Genomic DNA, 22,196 nt, shown 5'->3' on the forward strand with positions numbered 1-22,196 from the left:
AAATAAAAACAAAAATAAACAAATGGGACCTAATGAAACTTAAAACCTTTTGCACAGCAAAGGAAACCATAAACAAGACAAAAAGACAACCATCAGAATGGGAGAAAATATTTGCAAAAGAATCATCAGAGAAAGGATTAATCTCCAAAGTATATAAACAGCTCATGCAGCTCAATATTATAAAAAACAAACAACCCAATCCAAAAATGGGCAGAAGACCTAAATAGACATTTCTCCAAAGAAGACATACAGATGGCCAAGAGGCACATGAAAAGCGGCTCAACATCACTAATTATTAGAGAAATGCAAATCAAAACTGCAATGAGGTATCACCTCACACCAGTTAGAATGGGCATCATCAGAAAATCTACAAACAACAAATGCTGGAGAGGGTGTGGAGAAAAGGGAACCCTCTTGCACTGTTGGTGGGAATGTAAATTGATACAGCCACTATGGAGAAAAGTATGGAGGTTCCTTAAAAAACTAAAAATAGAATTACCATATGACCCAGCAATTCCACTACTGGACATATACCCAGAGAAAAGCATAATTCAAAAAGACACATGCACCTCGATGTTCATTGCAGTGCTATTTACAATAGCCAGGACATGGAAGCGACCTAAATGCCCATTGACAGACGAATGGATAAAGAAGATGTGGTACATATATACAATGGAATATTACTCAGCCATAAAAAGGAACGAAATTGGGTCATTTGTAGAGATGTGGATGCATCTACAGACTGTCATACAGAGTGAAGTAAGTCAGAAAGAGAAAAACAAATATCGTATATTAACGCATATATGTGGAACCTAGAAAATGGTACAGATGAACCGGTTTGCAGAGCAGAAATTGAGACACAGAAGTAGAGAAAAGAATGTATGGACACCAAGTGGGGAAAGTGGCAGTGGGGTGGGGGAGGGGGTGCGATGAATTGGGAGATTGGGATCGACATGTATACACTGATGTGTATAAAATGGATGACTAATAAGAAGAAATAAATAAATGAATAATAAACATTAAAAAAAGTAGTCATCCTTCCTACAGTTTTTTCTCCCTTAGTGTTAGGAGCCTGACACTGAAATTTTACCCTGGCCAGGAGGTTTCAGAGGTCTGGACAAGAGGACAATTTTACCATAAGAAATCAAGTCTCTGCCCTTCCCAGTTCTGGAATTTCCAGTGGCCGAGGCACTGAATAGTCGCATTGGGCAAATGAAGGAAACAAAAATGAAAATGCAGAGCTGACGTTCACTTCAGATTCCCTGCATGAGCACTCGGAACTCCAACTGAACCAAATACCTCCGATGTAGCTTCTGTAACAGAGACTGCCACCCACATCACTGAGTTTTAGAGCCGCCCCCGGACACGGGTGAAGCCTAAACCACCGTGGTCTGAGACCTGAGGAAGTGGAGAGACTTTTCCAAAAATAAAGGACAAATTGAGGGCAAGGTCAACACTGGCACCGGACCTCAAGTTACAGCTCTTCCCACCCATGCCCATGGGTACCTTAGGCTTTGTAGCCCACTCTCTTCCCACTTCACACACTGGCTCCTGCACTCATCTCACCTGTTCTCCTCGTTTCTCACATCACCCACCTGTAAATGATGCTCACATCGAGATCGATAACCCTGACCTTTCCCTGGATCTCGACAACAAATTTCCAGCTGCTTCACAGACATCTAGGACAGATGGTCTCTCAGATGCAGAGCATCCAAACCCCACAAATTCAGGATGCCCCCACCAGCACCAGCCCTTGAATCCCGAATTTCCTTCCCCATGGATGGTAGCGCTATTCGCCCAGAAACATCTTTAACTCCTCCCTTATGCAACCGCTTGTAAATAATTTTGCCGTTTCCCAGTGCTCCAACGGTCCCAGCATCCCCTGCCCCTGCCCTGGCCTAAACCCTATGTCATCGCCTTCCTAGAATATCACAATACAGTTGTCTTCCTAGAACACAGATCAGACCACATATTCCAGCAACTTAAAAATATTGAATGGGTCTCTTTGCCTACTCAGTACAGATTAAAAATTAAAAAAGGTTATTCATTTCAGCTCAACACAATAGAAAAGCTTTCTAACAACTGCAGCTGTGTGAGCAAGTGATGAGCTACCTTCAGATAGAGTGCGTCCCCTGGCCTTGGGGCTACTGTGCGGTCGGCCTCCTCTGCAGAGGCTTCCCCACTCCTGCGAGGGCAGGAGGTGGAGGGGTTTCAGATGTCGGGCATCAGGAAGAAACTGGACAAAACGATCTCCATGGCCCCTCTCAAACTTGAGATTCCATGGGCCTACTTATGCCTTTGGGACATCAGCTTGGCCTGTGGACTCCTTCTGGGAGAACTGCCCTGTTAGCCAGGCACCCATAAGGTTGGATGCCCAGAAGCCAGGTTTCTAACTTCTGACCTTGCCTCCTAACCCGGGATGACTGACTCAGGATGGAGCCTGAGAAGGTTAACTGAAAGACATGGGCTGCAAGAGTCAGGCACAGATCCTGTTACCGCGGCTCTAAGTGAAGGGCCACACTCTTGCTACTGGGTCCCACGGAGCCCCCTTGGTTCCTGTACTTTGCGCAACCCGGTGGCCTGTTCTCCTACAAAGTTCACTGGTTTCCTTACAACCGTTTTTCTTTTGTCGTCAATAGTGTGTTTCTGGTCCTTGCAACCCCAAGCCTGACCTAAAACTCTGCTTTCTGGGTTTCCCAAAGCCCAGGGGGCTGAGAGAGATCTCATTCTTGCACTGAGCCCTTCTCAGGAGTGTGGGTACAGGAAGTCTAATTCCTGAACCAAACTTCCTTGTTCTTTCCTGAGGGAGCAAGTTGGACCATAGAGAGTTCAAAGGACACAGGTGACAGCTCAGGCCAGTTTTCATAGAAGAGGTGTGACAGGTCTCCCTCCTGGACCAAACTTTAGTTGGACTCCTCTGAGCCCTCTTCCTGACCAGGCTTCGTCTAGGCCTGCTGCCTTGGCCTGTCAGGCCCAAGAATCCCACTGAGTCCAGTTTTATTCAAATCCTGCTAAGCTGGTTTCATAAGAATCTCCCTAACCTGTGATATCTAATCAGGTTCTTCTCGGTAACTCTCCATCTGCTGCGTCGCTCACTCCCCCCATCAGCAGTAGGTCCCCAGATGCCTGCTGTACTCAGAGCTGAGCTCGGTGCTGCACTGGAATCTCTCCCCTACTGCAGCAGCTCAAATAAAACCTGTCTTGCAGCTTTCAACCAGTGTCCAGTGCAATTTCCCTTTAACAGGTGGGAATGACCTTGTGGGAAGATGCGGAGGCCATAAATGTCTCCTCAAGGAGTCAGCCCCCCACAGAAGCATGGTGCCCACACACACACCGACTCCAACAGAGACCATTCTTGACCTGAGTCAGTCTCCTCTGAGAACTCTTTTCGACAAGGCCACGCTCTTGGGGTCTGTCCTTGGCCCATTTAGCCCGATTTTAGCAAGAATCTTGCTGGGTCAATTTACAGGAAATCCCCCGTCCTTGATATCTGATCAAATTCCTCATCCCCCACCTGTCAAGTCACTTTAGCCAAAACTCCCCTTACCCCTGATGTTTCCTCTTAGAAATCTTCCATCCACTGACCCCTTCCCTGCTCCTCGGCTATAAACTCCCATTTTTCCTTGTATTTGGAGTTGAGTCCAATCTCTCTCCCCTCCCGTAAGACCCCACTGTTGCACTCCCTCTGAATAAAATCTGCCTTTTACCCTCTCTAACAAGTGTCATGAATGATTCTTTAGCAACTCCTTGCCTTCAGCCTGAATACCCAAGTTTTAAGACTGCCTCAAAAGTGTTCTTCCAGAACGAGAACTTTGAAAATATAGATAGATCTAAAAGGAAAGAAAGAAATCCAGGGGATATGTGTCTTCCCGCTCACCCAGGGTTGCTTGGACACATTCCCTGCAGCCTGGACCTTTAACGTCTGGTCTCAGGGCCAGCCTGTGCTTGTTTCTAGGTCATTAAACTGCTAACTACCACGTAAGCAGGCATCCCTGTCGGAAGAGCTGGAGGAGGCCCGTCTTAGCTGACCTAGCCCTCAGGGAAAGAAGACAGACACATCCGCATGAGGTCACCTGGGCCTGACTGTTCTCCCAGGCACCTCCGAGTGCCCCAAGGAAACGTGGCATTCTTCCCAATGTCCCCAAACTCCCCGTGGGGTGCCGGTGGCCAGTGTGCTTCCTGAGCCGGCTGCCCACACTACCAGAAACTTCCATCTGTGGATTCATATTCTTACTACAAGCAATTTCTGGGCTAGGTTTTTAAAGGATCCACACTGAAAAGCTGCCACTACTAAAGAATAAGCTTATAAACCATGCTGTGGTGGCTCCACAAAGGATTAACTAGGAAAGCTCCTTTCAAATAATATTTTTGTCTTGAGTTGATTGTGTCAGTTAAGGAAAGGATTTCAGATCCCTGATACCTTTGATATAGGCAGGCAGGTGGTGAGGGGTAATGAAAAGAGAGGCTACAAATGTGTGTGTGTGTGTGTGCGTGTGTGTGTGTGTGTAATCACATACACACACACATTGATACCAACGCATCAGTCACATTTACAAACTTAAATTCAAATGGAGATTAAAAAATTGAATTTGCTATGTGAAAAACAATTCTTTCAGAATTTTTGCTACAGTCTCTGAATAGAAATATTCTATTAACCCAGCAATCTTATTACAAGACCGTCAGAAATTTGACCTACACCCATATGATTTCTCTCATGAAAGGGGGTAAAAAAGCTTAGCTTCATGCCATTTACGTTAACAAACTTAACAAAGTTAGGGACTGGAACCATTTCACCTAGCGTTTCTACAGTTGAGCGCCTATGAATTGAAGCTTCATAAAAAGTGATTTATGAACGCACAGATACCGTGCCTATATTTCAATTGCACTGGCTCCAGCTCTGAGAAGATTCCACATTTGTCCCTGCTCCACGCTGGCCTAACCCCCGCGTGCTCGGCGATCTGGGGTAATCTTGGCTTCTGCAGGCATTACCTAAGGCAATCAATATTTCTTCTGCGTTGTTTGTTTCTTCAGAGACTACCAGCCTAAAGGCCTGTGTGTTTGGAAATTCAAATCAGCTTCAAATCTTGTCGGAGTCACTGAGCTCTCATTTCACGTTTGGGGGAAGACTAGTCTCCAAAGCACATTTTCACTGTTAATAAAGATAAAGGAGAGAGAGACTAATAAAGGCTTTGAAGGAGTGCCACCCGGTCAGCGATGAGTTCTTTACCTGCATTTGAAAGACCCTCATTTCTTTCCCAGGCAGAGTGATCTTTGGGGGATGAGAAAAGCTGACTGTGGATCTGGAAGATAAATAGAAACCTTCCCAGTTTTATATTCTTATTTGCCAGATATATAATCTTCAGTAATGTGTGTTACTGGCTTTAAAAAAAAATCAAGAAATGTCCCTAGAATCTCTCCTCTCTCCCGAGAAAGGACGGCAGATTGTAATGAAAATACTTATTTCCACTTCTCCTGTGTTAACTCTGCCAATGAACAAAAGGTGGTTATCTTTTCCCTTTTTTTTTTTTTTTTCTGCTCGTGGCTTTTCTGGGTATTGAAGAAAAGTATTATTATTTTTATAGAAGTCTAGTTGATTTACAATATCGTGTTAGTTTCAGGTGCACAGCGCAGTGATTCAGCTATATGTGTGCGTGCGTGTGTGTGTGCGTGTGTGTGTGTGTGTGTATATATACACACACACACACACACATATCTATTCTTTTTCAGATTCTTTTCCCTTATAGGTTATCACAAAATACTGAGTAGAGTTCCCTGTGCTCTACAGCAGGTCCTTGCTGGTTATCTATTTTATATACAGTAGTGTGTATGTGTTAATCCCAACCTCCTCATTTACCCCTCCCCGCCCTTCCCCCTTTGGTAAGCATAAGTTTGTTTTCTATGTCTGTGAGTCTCTTTCTGTTTTGTGAATAAGTTCATTTGTAAAGGGTCTCTTTCTGATGATTGAAAAATGCACAAGAAGGAAGCAGGGAGGGAGAAAAACTAATCAGTGAACATGGATTTTGCCATGAATTTTGCTAGTAGATCAAAGAACCACATCTCATATTTCTTTTCTCTCCCAGCAAAGTGCTGAATGGGTGTTGAGCTAAAATTGGACATTCGATAAATATTGATAAATTGATTAATCATGAGCCATCAAATTTCAAAAATTAACCTTCAAGGTCCAATGAAAATAAGATTAATGTATACAAGTGTTCTGCCGTCTGCAAGCATGATCAGGATACTGACTTTCTCTGCCAAACAACAAAGGTTTATAAGTTTATTCTAAAAGCAGTTCGCTGTGGGTGAGTCTTTCGGTTCTGATTTATCAACTTCTAATCAGACTCCAGAGAACCCATTCCTCATGGGGTCTCCCTGCATGCCCATCATCCCTCTGAATATCCCATGACCTTTCCCCAAAGCTGAAGAATAACTCTTTAGACCCCCTAGTAGTAATCTTATCCTGATTTGGAGAGGCTACACAGTCATGGAGCTGGAGCCAGCCTCTAATTCTGAACCCCAGTAAACTGCTTAGTCCCAGGGGGGAGTTAAGCTTTTCGTGGCTCACGTCTCGTTTTTGGCCCCTTCACATCCCCAGCATCTGGGCAACCAGTTTGGGGATAGCAGAGAGGAAGCTGCAAGCAAACAATTCTTCTGTTCCAAGCAGGAGCCTGGCCTCTGAGACCTCATAGTGAAAGAAGAAGAATGGGGCAGGACCCAGACTGCGGCTGGGCTGAGATGGGGAGAATTAAAGAGTTACATAGCATTTTCTGCCACTTTTCAGGCTCCTTCCCCCGGGCCTAACTCAGCCACTGCCAATCGGTAATATGATTATTAATTACGATAAGCATAAGAAGAACTGCTGACAGTTATCGAGATTTCACATGGGCCAGTGCTGTGCTCTGTGCTTTCCATACATCAACTGGTCGAATTCTCACAACTGTTAGAAACACATGCTGCTCTCAGCCCTGCTATGGCAGCTGAGAAAGTCAAAGCTAAGGTCCGCCACTGGGTACCTGGTGACGCAGGCAGGATTCAGATCAGGCTTGTCAAACCCAAGCACCTGAGCTTTTAGCCAGCATGTCCCAAATACTGTTACTATTATAATTCGAAAAGACACATGCGCCCCAGTGTTTACAGCAACACTATTTACAACAGCCAAGATGTGGAAGCAACCTAAGTGTCCACTGACGGAAGAATGGATAAAGAAGATGTGGTGCATATACACAGGGGAATACTACTCAGCCATGAAAAAGAATGAGATAATGCCATGTGCAGCAACATGGATGGACCTAGTGATTATCATACTAAGTGAAGTCAGACAGAAAAAGACAAGTACCATTGATATCACTTATATGTGGAATCTAAAAAAATGATACAAATAAACTTATTTACAAAACAGAAATAGACTCACAGACTTAGAGAACAAACTTATGGTTACCAAAGGGGAAGTGCCGGAGGGAATAAATTAGGAGTTTGGGATTAACATATACACACTACTATACATAAAATAGATCACCAACAAGGACCTAATGTACAGCACAGGAAACCATACTCAATATCTTGTCATAACCTGCAATGGAAGAGAATCTGAAAGAGAACACACACACACACACACATATATATATAAATATATACACACACAACTGAATCACTTTGCTGTATACCTGAAACTAACACAACGTTGCAAATCAAATATATTTCAATAACATTTTTTTAAAAGAAAAAAATTAAAATTGTTATTTTTACTAAGTATTATCGTTTGGCTATTTGACTGTACCTGGCTGTGCTTATATAGCTGTCACACTTACATATGTCATTTTCTCAGACTTAGCATAGACATGTCATAAGAAACACACATGAAAACATTTCTGGAAGGAAACAAAAGTGCAACACAGTAAACATGAGGATGGAAAGTAATTTAAATCCTAAATTTAGCAGAAGAAGTGAGTTCTCTCTCTGCTGCTTCAAACAGAATCAGTCCCCTGTTCTGGAAGCTATCTGCGGAGGAAGGGGTGCAGGGAGACTCCGGTCCAGCAGAGATTTTAAGCTTCCTTTCTCCAGGGTCGTTGTCTTGTATGGCTCTTTTAAGAAAGAGTTTTCTGTGTATTTTTTAAAGTAACTCCATCAAGCCTCACAAGTCGGGTGACGTGGGACCTGACTCAGAATCAGGTCTGCCCAGCAATTCCCCTGTGTATCATGCAACGTTGGTAGAGAGCCCAGCCCCAGAGTGTGTGAAGTTACAAGCACTGAAGTTTACTGGTTCCAACCGAGGACAATTTTTCTCTCCCTCGGGTCCCAGTGACTGGCAGTAGATAACAAGCTGACTCAGCCCCGCAGCCCTCTATAAATGCCTGGCTTCTCCAAAGCCTGGAACCGTCTGGTACAGGTTCTGGGTATTACAGAAACCCAGAATTCCCAACAACAGGGCGATTCAGGAACCTCAGACATCATCTGACCCCGGATCTCAGTCCACCAGTGACGTCCTGGAGACATGTGGCTTTGGCTCTACTTTCTGTGGGTTGCTAACTGAAATCCCTTCATGCAGAAGACAATACTTTCCATTGCCCTTAGGACAGAGCATCAGAAGAGCCCTGTGTAGTCTGCCCCCGCTGATCTCTGTGCATCACTGGGCACCCCTCTCCTGGCCACATGTGCTGTGTGAGCTTCCCTCATCCCCTTGAATCGAATTTTCCCCCCTACCACAGGGCCTTTGCACCTGTTGTTTCATCTGCACAGCGTGTTCTTTCCCTGGTCCTCCTCTGACCCCGCTCGCATGACCTGCTCGTGTGTCCCTCCATACACCACTCTCAAAACTCGGTTTCTGATTTATAAGCTCTTACAGGAGCACTTTTTCCCTTCAGAGCACTCACTTGTAAGCACGCATTGACTTGTGTGAATCTACGACTGATGTCTGCTTCTCCCCTAGACTCTAACCCCTCTGAGAATAAAGTTATATTTGCCTCACTTGCCAATGTATCCTGGCTCCTAATAGGGCTAGATGCATAGTAGGCTTTCAATAAATATTTGTTTAAAAAAGGATGGAAGAATTAACCAAGCAATTAATTAACAAAAGCAAAGCTTCCTCCCCAAGTTAAGTTGCACAGTGGCCTTTAGAATCCACCATCCCATCTCCTCGGAGACCGTGCACCATCAAGGGTCCCCCGCTCCTCTCCGTCTTCAACCTTGCCTTCCTCAATGTTTCTAACCGTGTCCAAACCTTTCTTTTCTATTTTATTTTTCTAATTGAAGTATAGTTGATTTACAAGGTTGTGTTAGTTTCAGGTGTACAGCAAAGTGATTCAGTTATATGTGTGTGTGTAGGTATGTGTGTGTATATATATTCTTTCATCGTATTCTTTTGCATTATGGTTTATTACAGGATATTGGATATAGTTCCCTGTGCTCCACAGTAGGGCCTTGTTCTTTATCTCTTTTATGTACAGTAGTGTGTATCTGCGAATCCCAAACTCCTAATTTATCCCTCCCCCACTCCTTTCCCCTTTGGTGACCGTAAGTTCATTTTCTATGTCTGTGAGTCTGTTTCTGTTTTGTAAATGAGTTCATTTGAATCATATTTCAGATGCCACCAAAGTCTTTCTTAGCTTAAAACCGAAACCAAAAGAATCCCTCCACAAACACACGGTGCCTTCCACCCTTCACCTTCCCACTGGCCCCAACCCTTGTTGGCCACTCTCTGTCCCTCTGCCTCGTGCCCCACCAGGCCTCAGTTTAGCACAGCCTCGACTGAGCCACTCTGACCTATGACACGGAAATTCTTCTCGCTATTCTCGCTGTGCTCTCCTGGCCCCACCCACCAGCCGGCTCCAGTGGATGTGCTGTACCAACAGCACCGGTGGGTTTCGTTCCCTAAATATCTCCGCATTGCATCTCCGCCTCCTTCTCCCCACGGCTTCCATGGAGGGCCTCAGAATTCCTGCCAAGACCACACACTCCAGCAGCCTCCTCCCTCCACAGCATCACCAGTCATGTTTCTATAAAGCAAATCTGACTGTGTCCCTCCCCAGCTTAAAACCCTTGGATTTCTAACTAATTCAAAATATAGTTAAGTGAGGGTGGGAGAGGGATAAATTAGGAGTTTGGGATTAACAGATACACACTACTATATGTAAAATAGAAAACCAACAAGGACCTGCTGTACAGCACAGGCAACTATACCCAATATCTTATAATAACCTATAATGGAAGAGAATACAAAAAAAGAATACATATACTTTTGTGTATGTATAACTGAGTCACTTTGCTGTACACCTGAAACTAACACAACATTGTAACTCAACTATATTTCAATAAAAATTTTAAAATATGTATATAAAGTTAAAGTCATACGCACAAAAGACATTTCTGCAGAGCCTGATTCATTATGACACAACACTGGAAGTGTCCAAAATACCCTACAGCAGGGACTGGCTCTGTAGGTCAGAGCACATGTGCTACTGCGTCCATTAACATGATAACAATGCCCATAACCCACTCTAGAGTCTCCACATCTGCACATCTGCGGACATAACAACGTACCATGGCAGCCTTGAATGCTACGCCGGTGTGGATATTATTTCCTAAGTGACAGGGAAGCTCTGGTGATTTCCGAACAAGGCAAGTCAGTCAGTGCCTTATGTTCAGTTATGTGTTAAAGCTTAGTCCTGTGTACACATTAGATTACAGCCTTGTCTCTGGAGCCTTGACTCATGAGTTGAAATTAGCTGCTGCCTGTGTAAGATGCAACGTTTTGCAACTATATTTTACAAAGCCTAACGCGGGATATGTTTACTTTTTAAATTTTAATTCTCTTTATTGTGGTTAAATATACTTCACATAAAATTTAGCACCGTAACCATTTTTCAGTGTATGGTTCACTGGTGTTAAATACATTCACATGATTATACAACCATCACCAACATCCATCTCCATAATTCTTTTAATCTTGTAAAGCTGAAACTCTATACCCGTTAAACAATAGCTCTCCCTTCCCCCACTCCCCAGCCTGTGGCAACCACCATTCTACTTCCTCTGTGATTCTGACTAGTCTAAGTACCTCACACAAGTGGAATCATACAGTATTTGTCTTTTGGTAACTTGTTATCTCACTTAGCATAATGTCCTCAAGGTTCATCCACGTTGTACCCTATGTCAGAATTTCCTTTTTTTAATTAATTTTTATTGGAGTATAGTTGATTTACAATGTCATGTTAGTTTCTGCTGTACAGCAAAGTGAGTCAGTTATACATATACATATATCCACTCTTGTTTAGATTCTTCTCCCATATAGGTCATTACAGAGTATTGAGTAGAGTTCCCTGTGCTCTACAGTAGGTTCTTGTTAGTTATCTATTTTATATATAGTAATGTGTATATGTCAATCCCTATCTCCCAATTTATCCCTCCCCTCCTTTCCCACTTGGTAACCATAAGTTTGTCCTTTTTAAAGACTGAATAATATGCCATCATACGTATACACCACATTTTGCTTATTCATTCATCTGTCTACAGACACACTTAAGTTGCTTCCATGTTTTAACCTATTGTGAATAATGCTGTACAAATATCTCTTTGAGATCTTGCTTTCAATATTTTTGGATATGTACCCAGGAGTGGAATTGCTGAATCATACGACAATTCTATTTTTAATTTTTTGAGGAACCAACATACTGTTATTCGCAGAGGCTGTACCATTTGCATTCCCACCAACCGTGCACAAGTGTTCTGTTTCCCACCTCCTCACCAACACTTGTTATATTCTAGGGTGGTTTTTTTTCATAGTAACCGTTCTAATAGGTGTGGGGTAGTTACCTCATTGTAGTTTTCATTTGCATTTTCCCTAACCATCAGTGATGCTGAGCATCTTTTCATGTGCTTATTGGCCATTTGTATTTCTTCTTTGGAGAAAGGTTTATTCAAGTCCTTTGCCCATTTTCGAATTGACTTGTTTATTTGTTCTTGAGTTTTAGGAGTTTTCTACATATTCTGGATATTATTCTCTTATCAGACATACGACTCGCAAATATTTTCTCCCATTCTGCGGGGTTCCCTTTTACTCTGCTGATATCGTCTTTTGATGCACAAAATTTTAAACTCTTTATAAAACCCAATTTGCCTATTTTTCTCTTTTGTTGCCTGCGCTTTTTGAGTCATGTCCAAGAAATCACTGCCAAATCCCACGTCTTGAAGGTTTTACCCTACATTTTCTTCTAAGAGTTTTGTAGCTTTAGGTCTTTGATCCATTTTGAGTTTTTTTGTTGTTGTTGTTGTTGTTGTTTTTTGCGGTACGCGGGCCTCTCACTGTGTGGCCTCTCCCGTTGCGGAGCACAGGCTCCGGACGCGCAGGCTCAGCGGCCATGGCTCACGGGCCCAGCCGCTCCGCGGCATGTGGGATCTTCCCGGACCGGGGCACGAACCCGTGTCCCCTGCATCGGCAGGCGGACTCTCAACCACTGCGCCACCAGGGAAGCCCTTGAGTTAATTTTTGTACATGGTGTCAGATAAGGATCCAACAAGAGTGATCATTAAGTGACTCCTCATTCAGCCCATTCAAGACTTTATCTCCCTTAGGTCTCTGACGCGTGTTATTTAGTGAACAGCAACAGTAATTTACCAAAGCCACACAACAGGAGGAAAGATTCAAGATCTCTTTGCCACATGTGTTCCCAGAGGCTGCTGAGCCTGGGCCTGCTTCAAGCCTGGGGCCACACCAGGAGCTATAGCACTGAGGGCTCATCGCATGCCAGGCAATTACCTCATTGAATCCTAAGACAGCTCAGGGAGAGAAATATAATTATTATCTCCAGTTTACAGAGGTGGAAATTAAGGCACAGAAAGGGTAAGTAAACTGCCCGAAGTCACACACACCTAGTAAGAAAGTGAAGAAGCCCAGACTGGAACCCAGGCAATTAGGATGACTCCTTGGGAGTAAAACCTATGACTAGGATCAAGCACATTAAAAGAATCATGATACCCAATAATCATAAGAAATGCTCCAGTTTGCTAAGTTCTTTATTATACATCACCTCATTTGGATTCTCCAAAGTCCCTGAGAGGTGGCCAAGAAAACACAGGGGTTTTTTATGCAAAGAAAACAAGACCCACAGAGGGTAAGAGACATAAATGCCCAAGAACAATACAACGGTAGCTCTGGCACCTACACCAGCCCTCCTGAGCCTGGTCTGGGGTTCTTCCACATCACCTTACCACCTGCCTCCTTACAGAGTGCAACCTACCAGCAGAAATTCTGGAGTCAAACATGACACCAGCTAGGATATTGATCACATTGACAAGTTGAGCTATGAACTCCATCAGGAGCCAGAAGCTGATTCGAACACTGTGGGTACAATAATACTGGAACCTTCCATTTGTATAAGACTAAATACTCTACAAAACAACTTCCACATTTTCTCACTCGGTCCTCCCAAGTCCTGCCATAACAGCTGTGCTCTAATGAGCAAATGTCTTATTGTCTTTTGCTGGATTTTTTGTTTACTGACTCTCCCGTCAAGACATCTGAGTACTCGCTATGGACCCATAATCCCTTATGTACAATTCTAAACTTCATGAAGCTCTGAAATATGAGAGTTTTTCTCTCTGAGTTTGTAGAAAACTAATCTGACAGCAAAACCTTACCTGAACTAACCTGGGGCTATTTATAACATTAATTTATTCCATTTAATGTGAATATTCATACATTTTATTGCAGAGACATCAGTGAGATTAATTACAGGGTGCTACTCAGATCCCCCTGGGAATGTTATGCAGGATCACCTTTCTGAAATAAAATTTAGAAGTCACCGTTGAATTACATTTGGCCCCAAGAGTTCTGGATGGAGAACTGTGGATGGGTACCACAGATACTTAATGAACTTACCAGCTGCTGGGTTAGTGTTTTCCAAATACCCCTCATGCAGTCCCCACAAGACAGACATTATCTCTGCTTATAGATACAAACACTGGGGTGTGGAGAGATTCTCTAATTTGTTCTGTCTCACAGAGCTACTTAATGCCAGAGCCAGAACAACTAGAACATCATGTTCTCAGCGTTCCCCACACTAGTGTGTGTGTGTGTGTGTGTGTTTGTCTGTGTGTGTGTCTGTGTGTGCCTGTGTGTGTTGGGGGGAGAGGGGAGGTAGTTAGAGATGGCTTATGGGATTTGTAAAGCATAAGCAAGTAAAACAGAGACTGAGGGCTTCCCTGGTGGCACAGTGGTTGAGAGTCCGCCTAATGATGCAGGGGACACGGGTTCGTGCGCCGGTCCGGGAAGATCCCACGTGCCACAGAGTGGCTGGGCCCTTGAGCTATGGCCGCTGAGCCTGCGCATCTGGAGCCTGTGCTCCGTAACAGGAGAGGCCACAGCAGTGAGAGACCCGCGTACCTCAAAGAAAAAAAAAAAAAAAAGAGAGACTGAAACTTCATATACCCCAGGAAATAAGAGAGAGGAGAAAACAGGAATTTCCAGGCCTACATAGAACCCTACCTCCACTTTGCCTCTTCTGGACACCTGTCTGGTCGGCAGAGAAAACAGAGGAGAGATTCTGAAACTACTTATACCCCAAGTTGTCAACGACCAAGGGTGGATTTTGGCTGGCAGGGTCTTCTTTTTAGGGTAATGGCAGACACTGCTTGGAGTCTGCCAACAGAAAAACAGGAAAGAGGGCCATTTTTTCTCAGCATCCCAGTGCCTTCTCCTGGGGATGCTAGAGGTACCACTAAAGGGCAAATAACAAGCACAAGGTGTGGATGGTTCCAGATTGGACCGCCGATGGGTTAACACAGCCTCTTTGGGGTCTGGAATGCACTCTCCATGGCTAATCTAGAAGCGTGATTGATCTTTGCCAGTGTTCCATGTTTGTATTCAATCTTCTGAACTCCCTTCTGCAACAATAATTCATGTCAGAGCAGTTTATGGATCAACAGTGTATTTTCTGGTTAATGCAACCCTGCACCTATAATAATTCAAAACTGAGATTTATCACTCTGCCACAATTCCATCCTCATGCTTCATCTCTTCATGTTTACATCTGATTTAACTTTCTCTAATCTAAAATAAATCAGCATGAAAAGCATTAGATTTTCCATTTAGATTCTCAATTGCCTTTTATTACCAAGATAATATCCCTTATCTGACTACAAATGGTGGGACTGTTCCCTTGTTAGGATCTGAAAAAAGATGCTACAGTTCAATCTCTGTGTCTCTCCTTGCTTCTCCTTCACTTTGGTTTTCAAGGGTGGTGTCTGGTGGGGTTCTGGTTTGAAAATGAGACAAATCAGGATGTAAAGAGGATAGATCATTTCAATCATTCCTCCTCTTGTGAGACTCACAGAGGAAGGCCTCCCCTGGCTGCCTAATGAGAATTGATCTTGGGAGAGTTCACGCTTCATTTCCCCACCAGTGACTTCAGCCCCTGTCTGTTTAGAGGCATAAATGGGAGCAGCAATGACGAATCACTTGACTGGAGGCTTTTATGCAAACGTCAGGGGTGGGGGGAAAATAACACCATATTAATAGGCATGTTAATTACATGCCTATTACAAAGTCAATAAAATTTACCATTGCAAGTGTCCAATTCCATGAGATTACATACATTCACCATGTTGAGCCACCATCACCATTCTCCATCTCCAGAGCTTTTTCATCTTCCCAAACTGAAACTCTGTCCCCATTAAACCATGATTCTCCATTCCCCTCCTCCACCCAGTCCCTGGCAGCCACCATTCCACTTTCTGTCTCTGTGAAATTTAACTATTCCAGGCACCTCAGAAGAATGAAGTCAAACAACATAATATCCTTCTGTGCTTGGCTTGTCTCAGTCAGCACAAGGTCTTCGAGGTTCAGCCACAGTGCAGGCGGGCTGCCTGGGCTGCCTTTTCCTCTGTTGACAGGGTCCTTGGACACACACAGTTTTTCACGCTGATGCAGCCCAACTTATCCATCTTTTCTTTCGTGGCCTGTGCTTTTGGTATTGCCATCTTGGATTTTTAAATAATTTTATCTGTGAACTTGTGTTTTGTGTATAAACCCCATGGGATGATCATGCATGCGGGCAGAAAGACGTGTGCCATGTGTGTGTTTGTTGATTTCCTTGCTGCCCCATTCACAGAAGGTGCTCTGGTGATCCCTGATCACAGAATTCGGATGAACCTACAATGCATGGGAGTTCAGAGAGATTCAAAGTGAATAAAAGTTAAGCAAATTACCCCAAGATCAACTAAGCAGAAGGATGACAGCCCCGAGAGGCCATGCTTTCCACTGGAACCAGATTTGCTTCAAATGTAGGAAGAAGGCTATAGATTTCTGAAAAACACAAATGCCTGAGCAACTCTATTGAGACAGACTGGGGCCTGGGATCTGGGACCCTTTGCTGCAGTGCTTGCACCTAAACAAACACCTTCTCAAGCAACAAAATACAAAGAAACCATAAGGGACTAAAAATAACTGCGTGCATGCACAGTTGGGGCAAATTATAGACAAGATACAAAAAGACCAAAAACCCAACGGCCATTTCTGAAGAGCCGGGAGCAAAAGCAGGGTGTTGGGGGCAAAAGCAGGGTACTGTGCATGCCCGCTGCACTCAACGCCACCAAAAGGGGGGCAGACCACCTACGCCACCGCTCCAGCCTGACCTCTGGACACACCCCTACCCTCACTCCACATAAGTAACCAGCTTGCCCCCCCTTAGGGTCCGAGCAAGGGAACCTGTTACTTGTTCTCACTACCCTCCTCCTGAAGCAGGGGCCCCAGCAAAGCCTTGCCTGAATTTCTTGTCTTGCCTCTTATCAATTTCAACTGATTCCAGAGGCTAAGGACCCTGGTTGGTAACCCCATCATATCTCTTCTTACTCCTCTTACATCCCTGTGTTAGTCAACCGCTTATGCTGAAAATAATAGCATAGAAGGAAAGGAGAGATGGACAACCACAGTCCCCTTTCCTTTTGGTTCTTCCTTACTTATCAGTAAACTAAAGGTAGAGAGTGTTGGTAAAATATGATTATACCAAGGAATGAAATTAAAATCTGAATTGGTTTTCGCAGTGTTTCCGTTGTTCTAATAAGAATAGATATATGAGACATTTCTCCGAAGAAGACATACAGATGGCCAGCAGGCACATGAAAAGATGCTCAACATCACTAAGAGAAATGCAAACCAAAATTACAATGAGGTATCATCTCACACTGGTCAGAATGGCCATCATTTAAAAGTCTACAAATAATAAATCCTCCTACACTGTGGGTGGAAATGTAAATTGGTGCAGCCACTACGGAGAGCAGTATGGAGGCACCTTAAAAAACTAAAAATAGGGACTTCCCTGGTGGCGCAGTGGTTAAGAATCCGCCTGCCAATGCAGGGGACACGAGTTCGATCCCTAGTCCAGGAAGATCCCACATGCCGCAGAGCAACTAAGCCCGTGCGCCACAACTACTGAGCCTGTGCTCTAGAGCCCGTGCTCTGCATCAAGAGAAGCCACCACAATGAGAAGCCCGCGCACTGCAACAAACAGTAGCCCCGCTCGCCACAACTAGAGAAAGCCGGTGCGCAGCAACAGAGACCCAACGCAGCCATAAATAAATTAATTAATTAATTAAAACTAAAAATAGAGCTACCATATGATCCAGCAATACCACTCGTGGCATATATCCGGAGAAAACTCTAATTCAAAAAGATACATGCACCCCGATGTTCATAGCAGCTCTATTTACAATAGCCAAGACATGGAAGCAAATTAAATGTCCATCAACAGATGAATGGATAAAGAAGATGTGGTACATATACACAATAGAATATTCCTTAGTCATAAAAAAGAATGAAATAATGCCATTTGCAGCAACATGGATGGACCAAGAGATTATCATATTAAGTGAAATGAGTCAGAGAAAAACAAATACCATATGATATCGCTTACATGTGGAATCAAAGAATAGATACAAATGAACTTATTCGCAAAACAGAAATGGATTCACAAACATAGAAAACAAATTTATGGTTACCAAAGGGGGGTAAGATAAATTAGGAGTTTGGGATTAACATATCCACACTACTATATATAAAATAGGTAAATGAAAAGGACCTAGTGTATAGCACAGGAAACTACTCAGTATCTTGTAGTAACCCATAATGAAAAAAAATCTGAAAAAGGAGATATATATATATATATATATATATATGTATATAACTGAATCACTTTGATGTACACTTGAAACTAACACAACATTGTAAATTTACTTCAAAAAATTTTTAAAAAAGGAAAATATATGCATGGATGAGATTAAAAATAAAAATTGTATCATTTCAATAATTCCACAGATGAGTTAAATGTTTTAATATTTGTGTTAAAACTGAGATCACACAATATAAAGATGAACAGTAAAATTCATGGTAATGATTTAAATTTTTAGTTTTTCTTTACTTACACCAACTGAATAGCAAATAAAAACAAATCAAGAGGAAGACCATGGAAGAAAGGAAAAAGACTTATATGTTAGAACCTTAAATGACTATTATTCCTGTGTTTTTTAACATGGGGACCACACATTCATTTTGTTCTGGTCCCCACAAATGACACAGCCAAGCCTGAGTGAGTGGCCATTTACTGCAGAACTGCTGCATGGAAAGTCATCACATTCTTGCTCCCTGTGTCTGAGAGCTCGCACAGCGGCACGCAGGCATTTGGAGCATTTGGAACAAATATCCAGGCATTTGTTCCTGGATATTACATCAACAGCGAGGAGCAAACAGTGTGGATCTGAGCCCTCCGCATCTCCCATGCACTGCGGGCCCCTCTGCATGTCCATCAACCGAGACCCAGTCCCTTTCACACACCTGGCCTAACCCAGCGCCACTGAAAGCAGCTAAACTGGAGAAGCCAGCAGTGTCCAGAACTCATTAGTGAGGAGCTGAGCACACTTGTAGCTAAAATAATGAGTTTTGTGAAGTTTCTGTAAATGCAGGGCTGGATCAGAGGCTCTGAGCCCTCCACAGGGTAGCCACTTGAGGGCCCACCCTCTCGGCCCTGGTTGCAGTGGCTTTGCTGGGAAGAGGCTTCTTGTTCTCGATACAAAATGGCAAGCAAGTTGTTGTGTGCTTTAAGAAGATCATGCCCCCATTTTGCCTTCAGCCCTGTTTGTTTCTCTGAAACATGATTATTCCCAAATCCTGGATGTTTTCCAAGATACTCCTTTTTGGAGCTGTCTCCAAGTCTTTTCTGGATGGAGAAAGGATATAAATTAGACTCACAGGGAGGAAGTTAAACAATTTCTCTATTAGGAATTTGATTAATGAAAAGGGGAGCAAATGGAATGACCTCTATTTTGGAGCTTCATTTTGGCAATCTAGAGCTGATGTCTGTCTGTCAATCACTAAGAAATGAGTGAATCTGGAAGCGAGCCTGACGTATCAAATCAGAGGACGCTCTCTTCCATGTCCAAAGTCATCAACCGTCACTCACTCCGGCCTCAGGTTTTCACCTAAAACACATTTCACGCCCTTTTGTTCATTCGTTCATTCATACACGCACCCCACAATGCTTCTTGAAGGCTGACCTGGTGCTAGGGACACAGTCGTGAGCTAGAACAGATTAGGGGCCCCTTTCCTTATGAAGCTGCTAGACAGAGGTTCACACCTATGTGCCTTCAATTCCAAGGGCTCCTATTATTTCCCTTTTTGCACGGATACAAAATTTTAAATACAGTATCGTAAGCAGAATACTCACATGTATCCTATGTCCTCTTTCCTTTCAGTGTGAGCAGAACCTGTGAATACAATGGGCTATCACTTCTACAATTAACTCGTGTTCCACGCCAAAGGGTTTTGCAGATTCAGTTAAGGTTGCTAATCAACCTTGATTAGTTGATGTGGAGTTAATCCAAGGTAGATCATACCAGCGGGGGCTGGCCTAGTCAGGTGTGTTTTGTGAAGCAGTCAGAGGGATTCAAAGCAGCAGAGATTGTCCTGCTGGCCTTGAGGAAGCAAACAAACACGCTGTGAACTGCCTACGGCCGGAGCCACATGACAAGAACCTGAGGACAGCCTCTAGGAGCTGAGTATGTCAGTCAAGAGCCACCATGACAATGCGGACTTCAGTCCTACAGCCACAAGGAACTGAATGCCGACGATGACCTGGGATCTTGGAAGAGGACTCTGAGCTGCAGATGAGATCACAGCCACATCTGACACCTTGATTCAGCCTGGAAAGACCCTAAGCAGAGAGGCCAAAACTGTGAAATAATAAATAGGTCTTGTTTTAAGCTACTAAGTATACGATCATTTGTTTTGCAGCAGTAGAAGAATAACACAGATAGTATCTGCCAGATGGTTTGGGTTTTTTTCTAATAGCCCATCAGAGCTGAAACTATGTATGATCCTGCACTAAATTGATATTATCTCAGTCATAAGTAAATAAACAAGTTGCCTCAGTTAATTTATACAGAGGGAGCACAAGGAAACAAACATATTCCCTGGGCTGCAGAAGGCTGATGGATAATGCTGTGGACCACCATGTTGGGAAACACTGAAATATATACTGTTTAATGTGACGTGGCCCAATCTTGATGATCTGGCCTCTGCCAAGCATACTTGGTATATATATTACAAAATATACTTGACAAGCAATGCTTTGACATAAGTTCCACTAAATTCGGAAAATTTTTAGCCATTATTTCTTCAAATATTTTTTCTGCCCTCACCCCATCCCCACTCTTTCAGAGATTCTAATTATATGTGTCTTGGATGTCTTGAGATCTCTCCCTCTCTTTTTTGCTCTCTTCAGTTAGAAATTTCACTGATCTTTTCTTCTATAGCATCCAATTTCCTGTTAATCCCATCTAGTGAAATCTCCATTTCAGATAGTATTAAAGAATCATTTTTCTCTTCTCTATAAGTTCTATTTGGTTTATTTTTCTATCAATTACTTCTCTTCCCATTGTGGTAATATCTTCCCTTAAATCCTTGACTGTAAGGGGAAAGCAATATATTTTTTATAAGAGCTTTTTAAAAAGCCCTTGCTTGCTATTCCATCATCTCTCCTATTTATGGATCTGCTTCTATTAATCGTAATTCCTCCTGGTTAAAATCATACTTTCCTGCTTTTGTCAAACACCTAGCAAGCTTTACCTGGATGCCAGATATTTTAAATTTTTTATTGTGCTTTTGATGGATTTTGTCATAATCTTTTAAGGAATGTTCAACTTTGCTCTGGCCGGCAGTTAAACTACTTGTGAAACAGCCTGGTTCTTCAAAAATTGTGTTTTAAATTGCTATAGGATGGACCTAAGACAGCCTTTAATCTAGGGCTGGTTTAGCAGACTCCCAAGGCAGAACCCCTCTAGAATCTCTACTGAAGTTACCATACATTCAATGAGGCCTCTACGTTCTGGATGGTGGGGAACTTCAGTGATCCGTGGCCCCAAGTGAGCACTGAGAAGTGTTCATCTGAGAGCTTCCCAGTAACCGTTCTTCCCTTGCCAGTTGTTCTTTGGCCTCGTGAAGTTTCACGGCACAGATTGGCCTTCATCTGCAGCCTCAAGGGAATGTGAAGGAAATGTCTGGAGCTCCTTCTCTGCCTGGCTCCCTCCTCTCAGGAACTACATCCTGTGAATTCTAGCCGCAGTTCTAGAGATTACTGAGTTCTGTGTAGGTTCTGCCTGCCTGTGCACCACCTAGAAGTTGCCATTCCAGCTGTCTGAAATGTCTTCCCCTTCTCCATTCTTACCCCACATTCTCACCCTCCCTGCTGGTCCTGGGAAACTCCCAATCTCCCACGAAGCACATGCCCGGAGGTCTCCTCCCCTGTGCAGTCTCGCTGAGTCCTCTGGGTCTACAGCTCTCTGTAGACCCCCTGACTTGGCATTCATTGGCTGCCTCCCTGACCAGATGATGAGAAGGGACCGGAACCCTGCCTTTTGCAACTCTGTGTCCCCGGCACCAAGCACAGTTCCTGGCACATAGTAGGTCCTTGATACTTTTTTAAAAATGATCCAGCCCACTCTTTCCTCTTTTGTCCATTTGCTCCACTAGAAAGGGAAGAGAACCTGGGAGAGCGAAAACAGAGGGCACTGAGAACCCATGTGGGACTTATAAACCAGAAGAAGGTGCTTAATGAAAAAGCCACGGGATGGAAAGATGCCTAAAGCAGAAGGAGAGAGTCAGTGGGCTCTCTACTGCCTCTTCCCACCCGATTCTGGCATGGTTTACTTTCTCT

The 22,196-nt window shown here is 43.5% G+C and overlaps 1 protein-coding gene across 2 annotated transcripts in view; it reads right to left on the reverse strand.

The window, feature by feature from the left end:
* The window catches only part of C16H10orf90 (chromosome 16 C10orf90 homolog), a 230,286-nt gene that overhangs the window by 198,737 nt on the left and 9,353 nt on the right, over positions 1 to 22,196 (reverse strand). For both annotated transcript variants that reach the window (XM_089898351.1, XM_089898352.1), the window contains exon 2: positions 5,228 to 5,300. In XM_089898351.1, coding sequence (XP_089754477.1) covers positions 5,228 to 5,300 — 73 coding nt within the window. The remainder of the gene's footprint in view (positions 1 to 5,227; positions 5,301 to 22,196) is intronic.

This window comes from Delphinapterus leucas, chromosome 16 (genome assembly GCF_059928025.1).
Source record: "Delphinapterus leucas isolate spDelLeu-1000000601 "Yukka" chromosome 16, BTC_Dleu_Yukka2, whole genome shotgun sequence".
NCBI classification, from domain to species: Eukaryota; Metazoa; Chordata; class Mammalia; order Artiodactyla; family Monodontidae; genus Delphinapterus; species Delphinapterus leucas.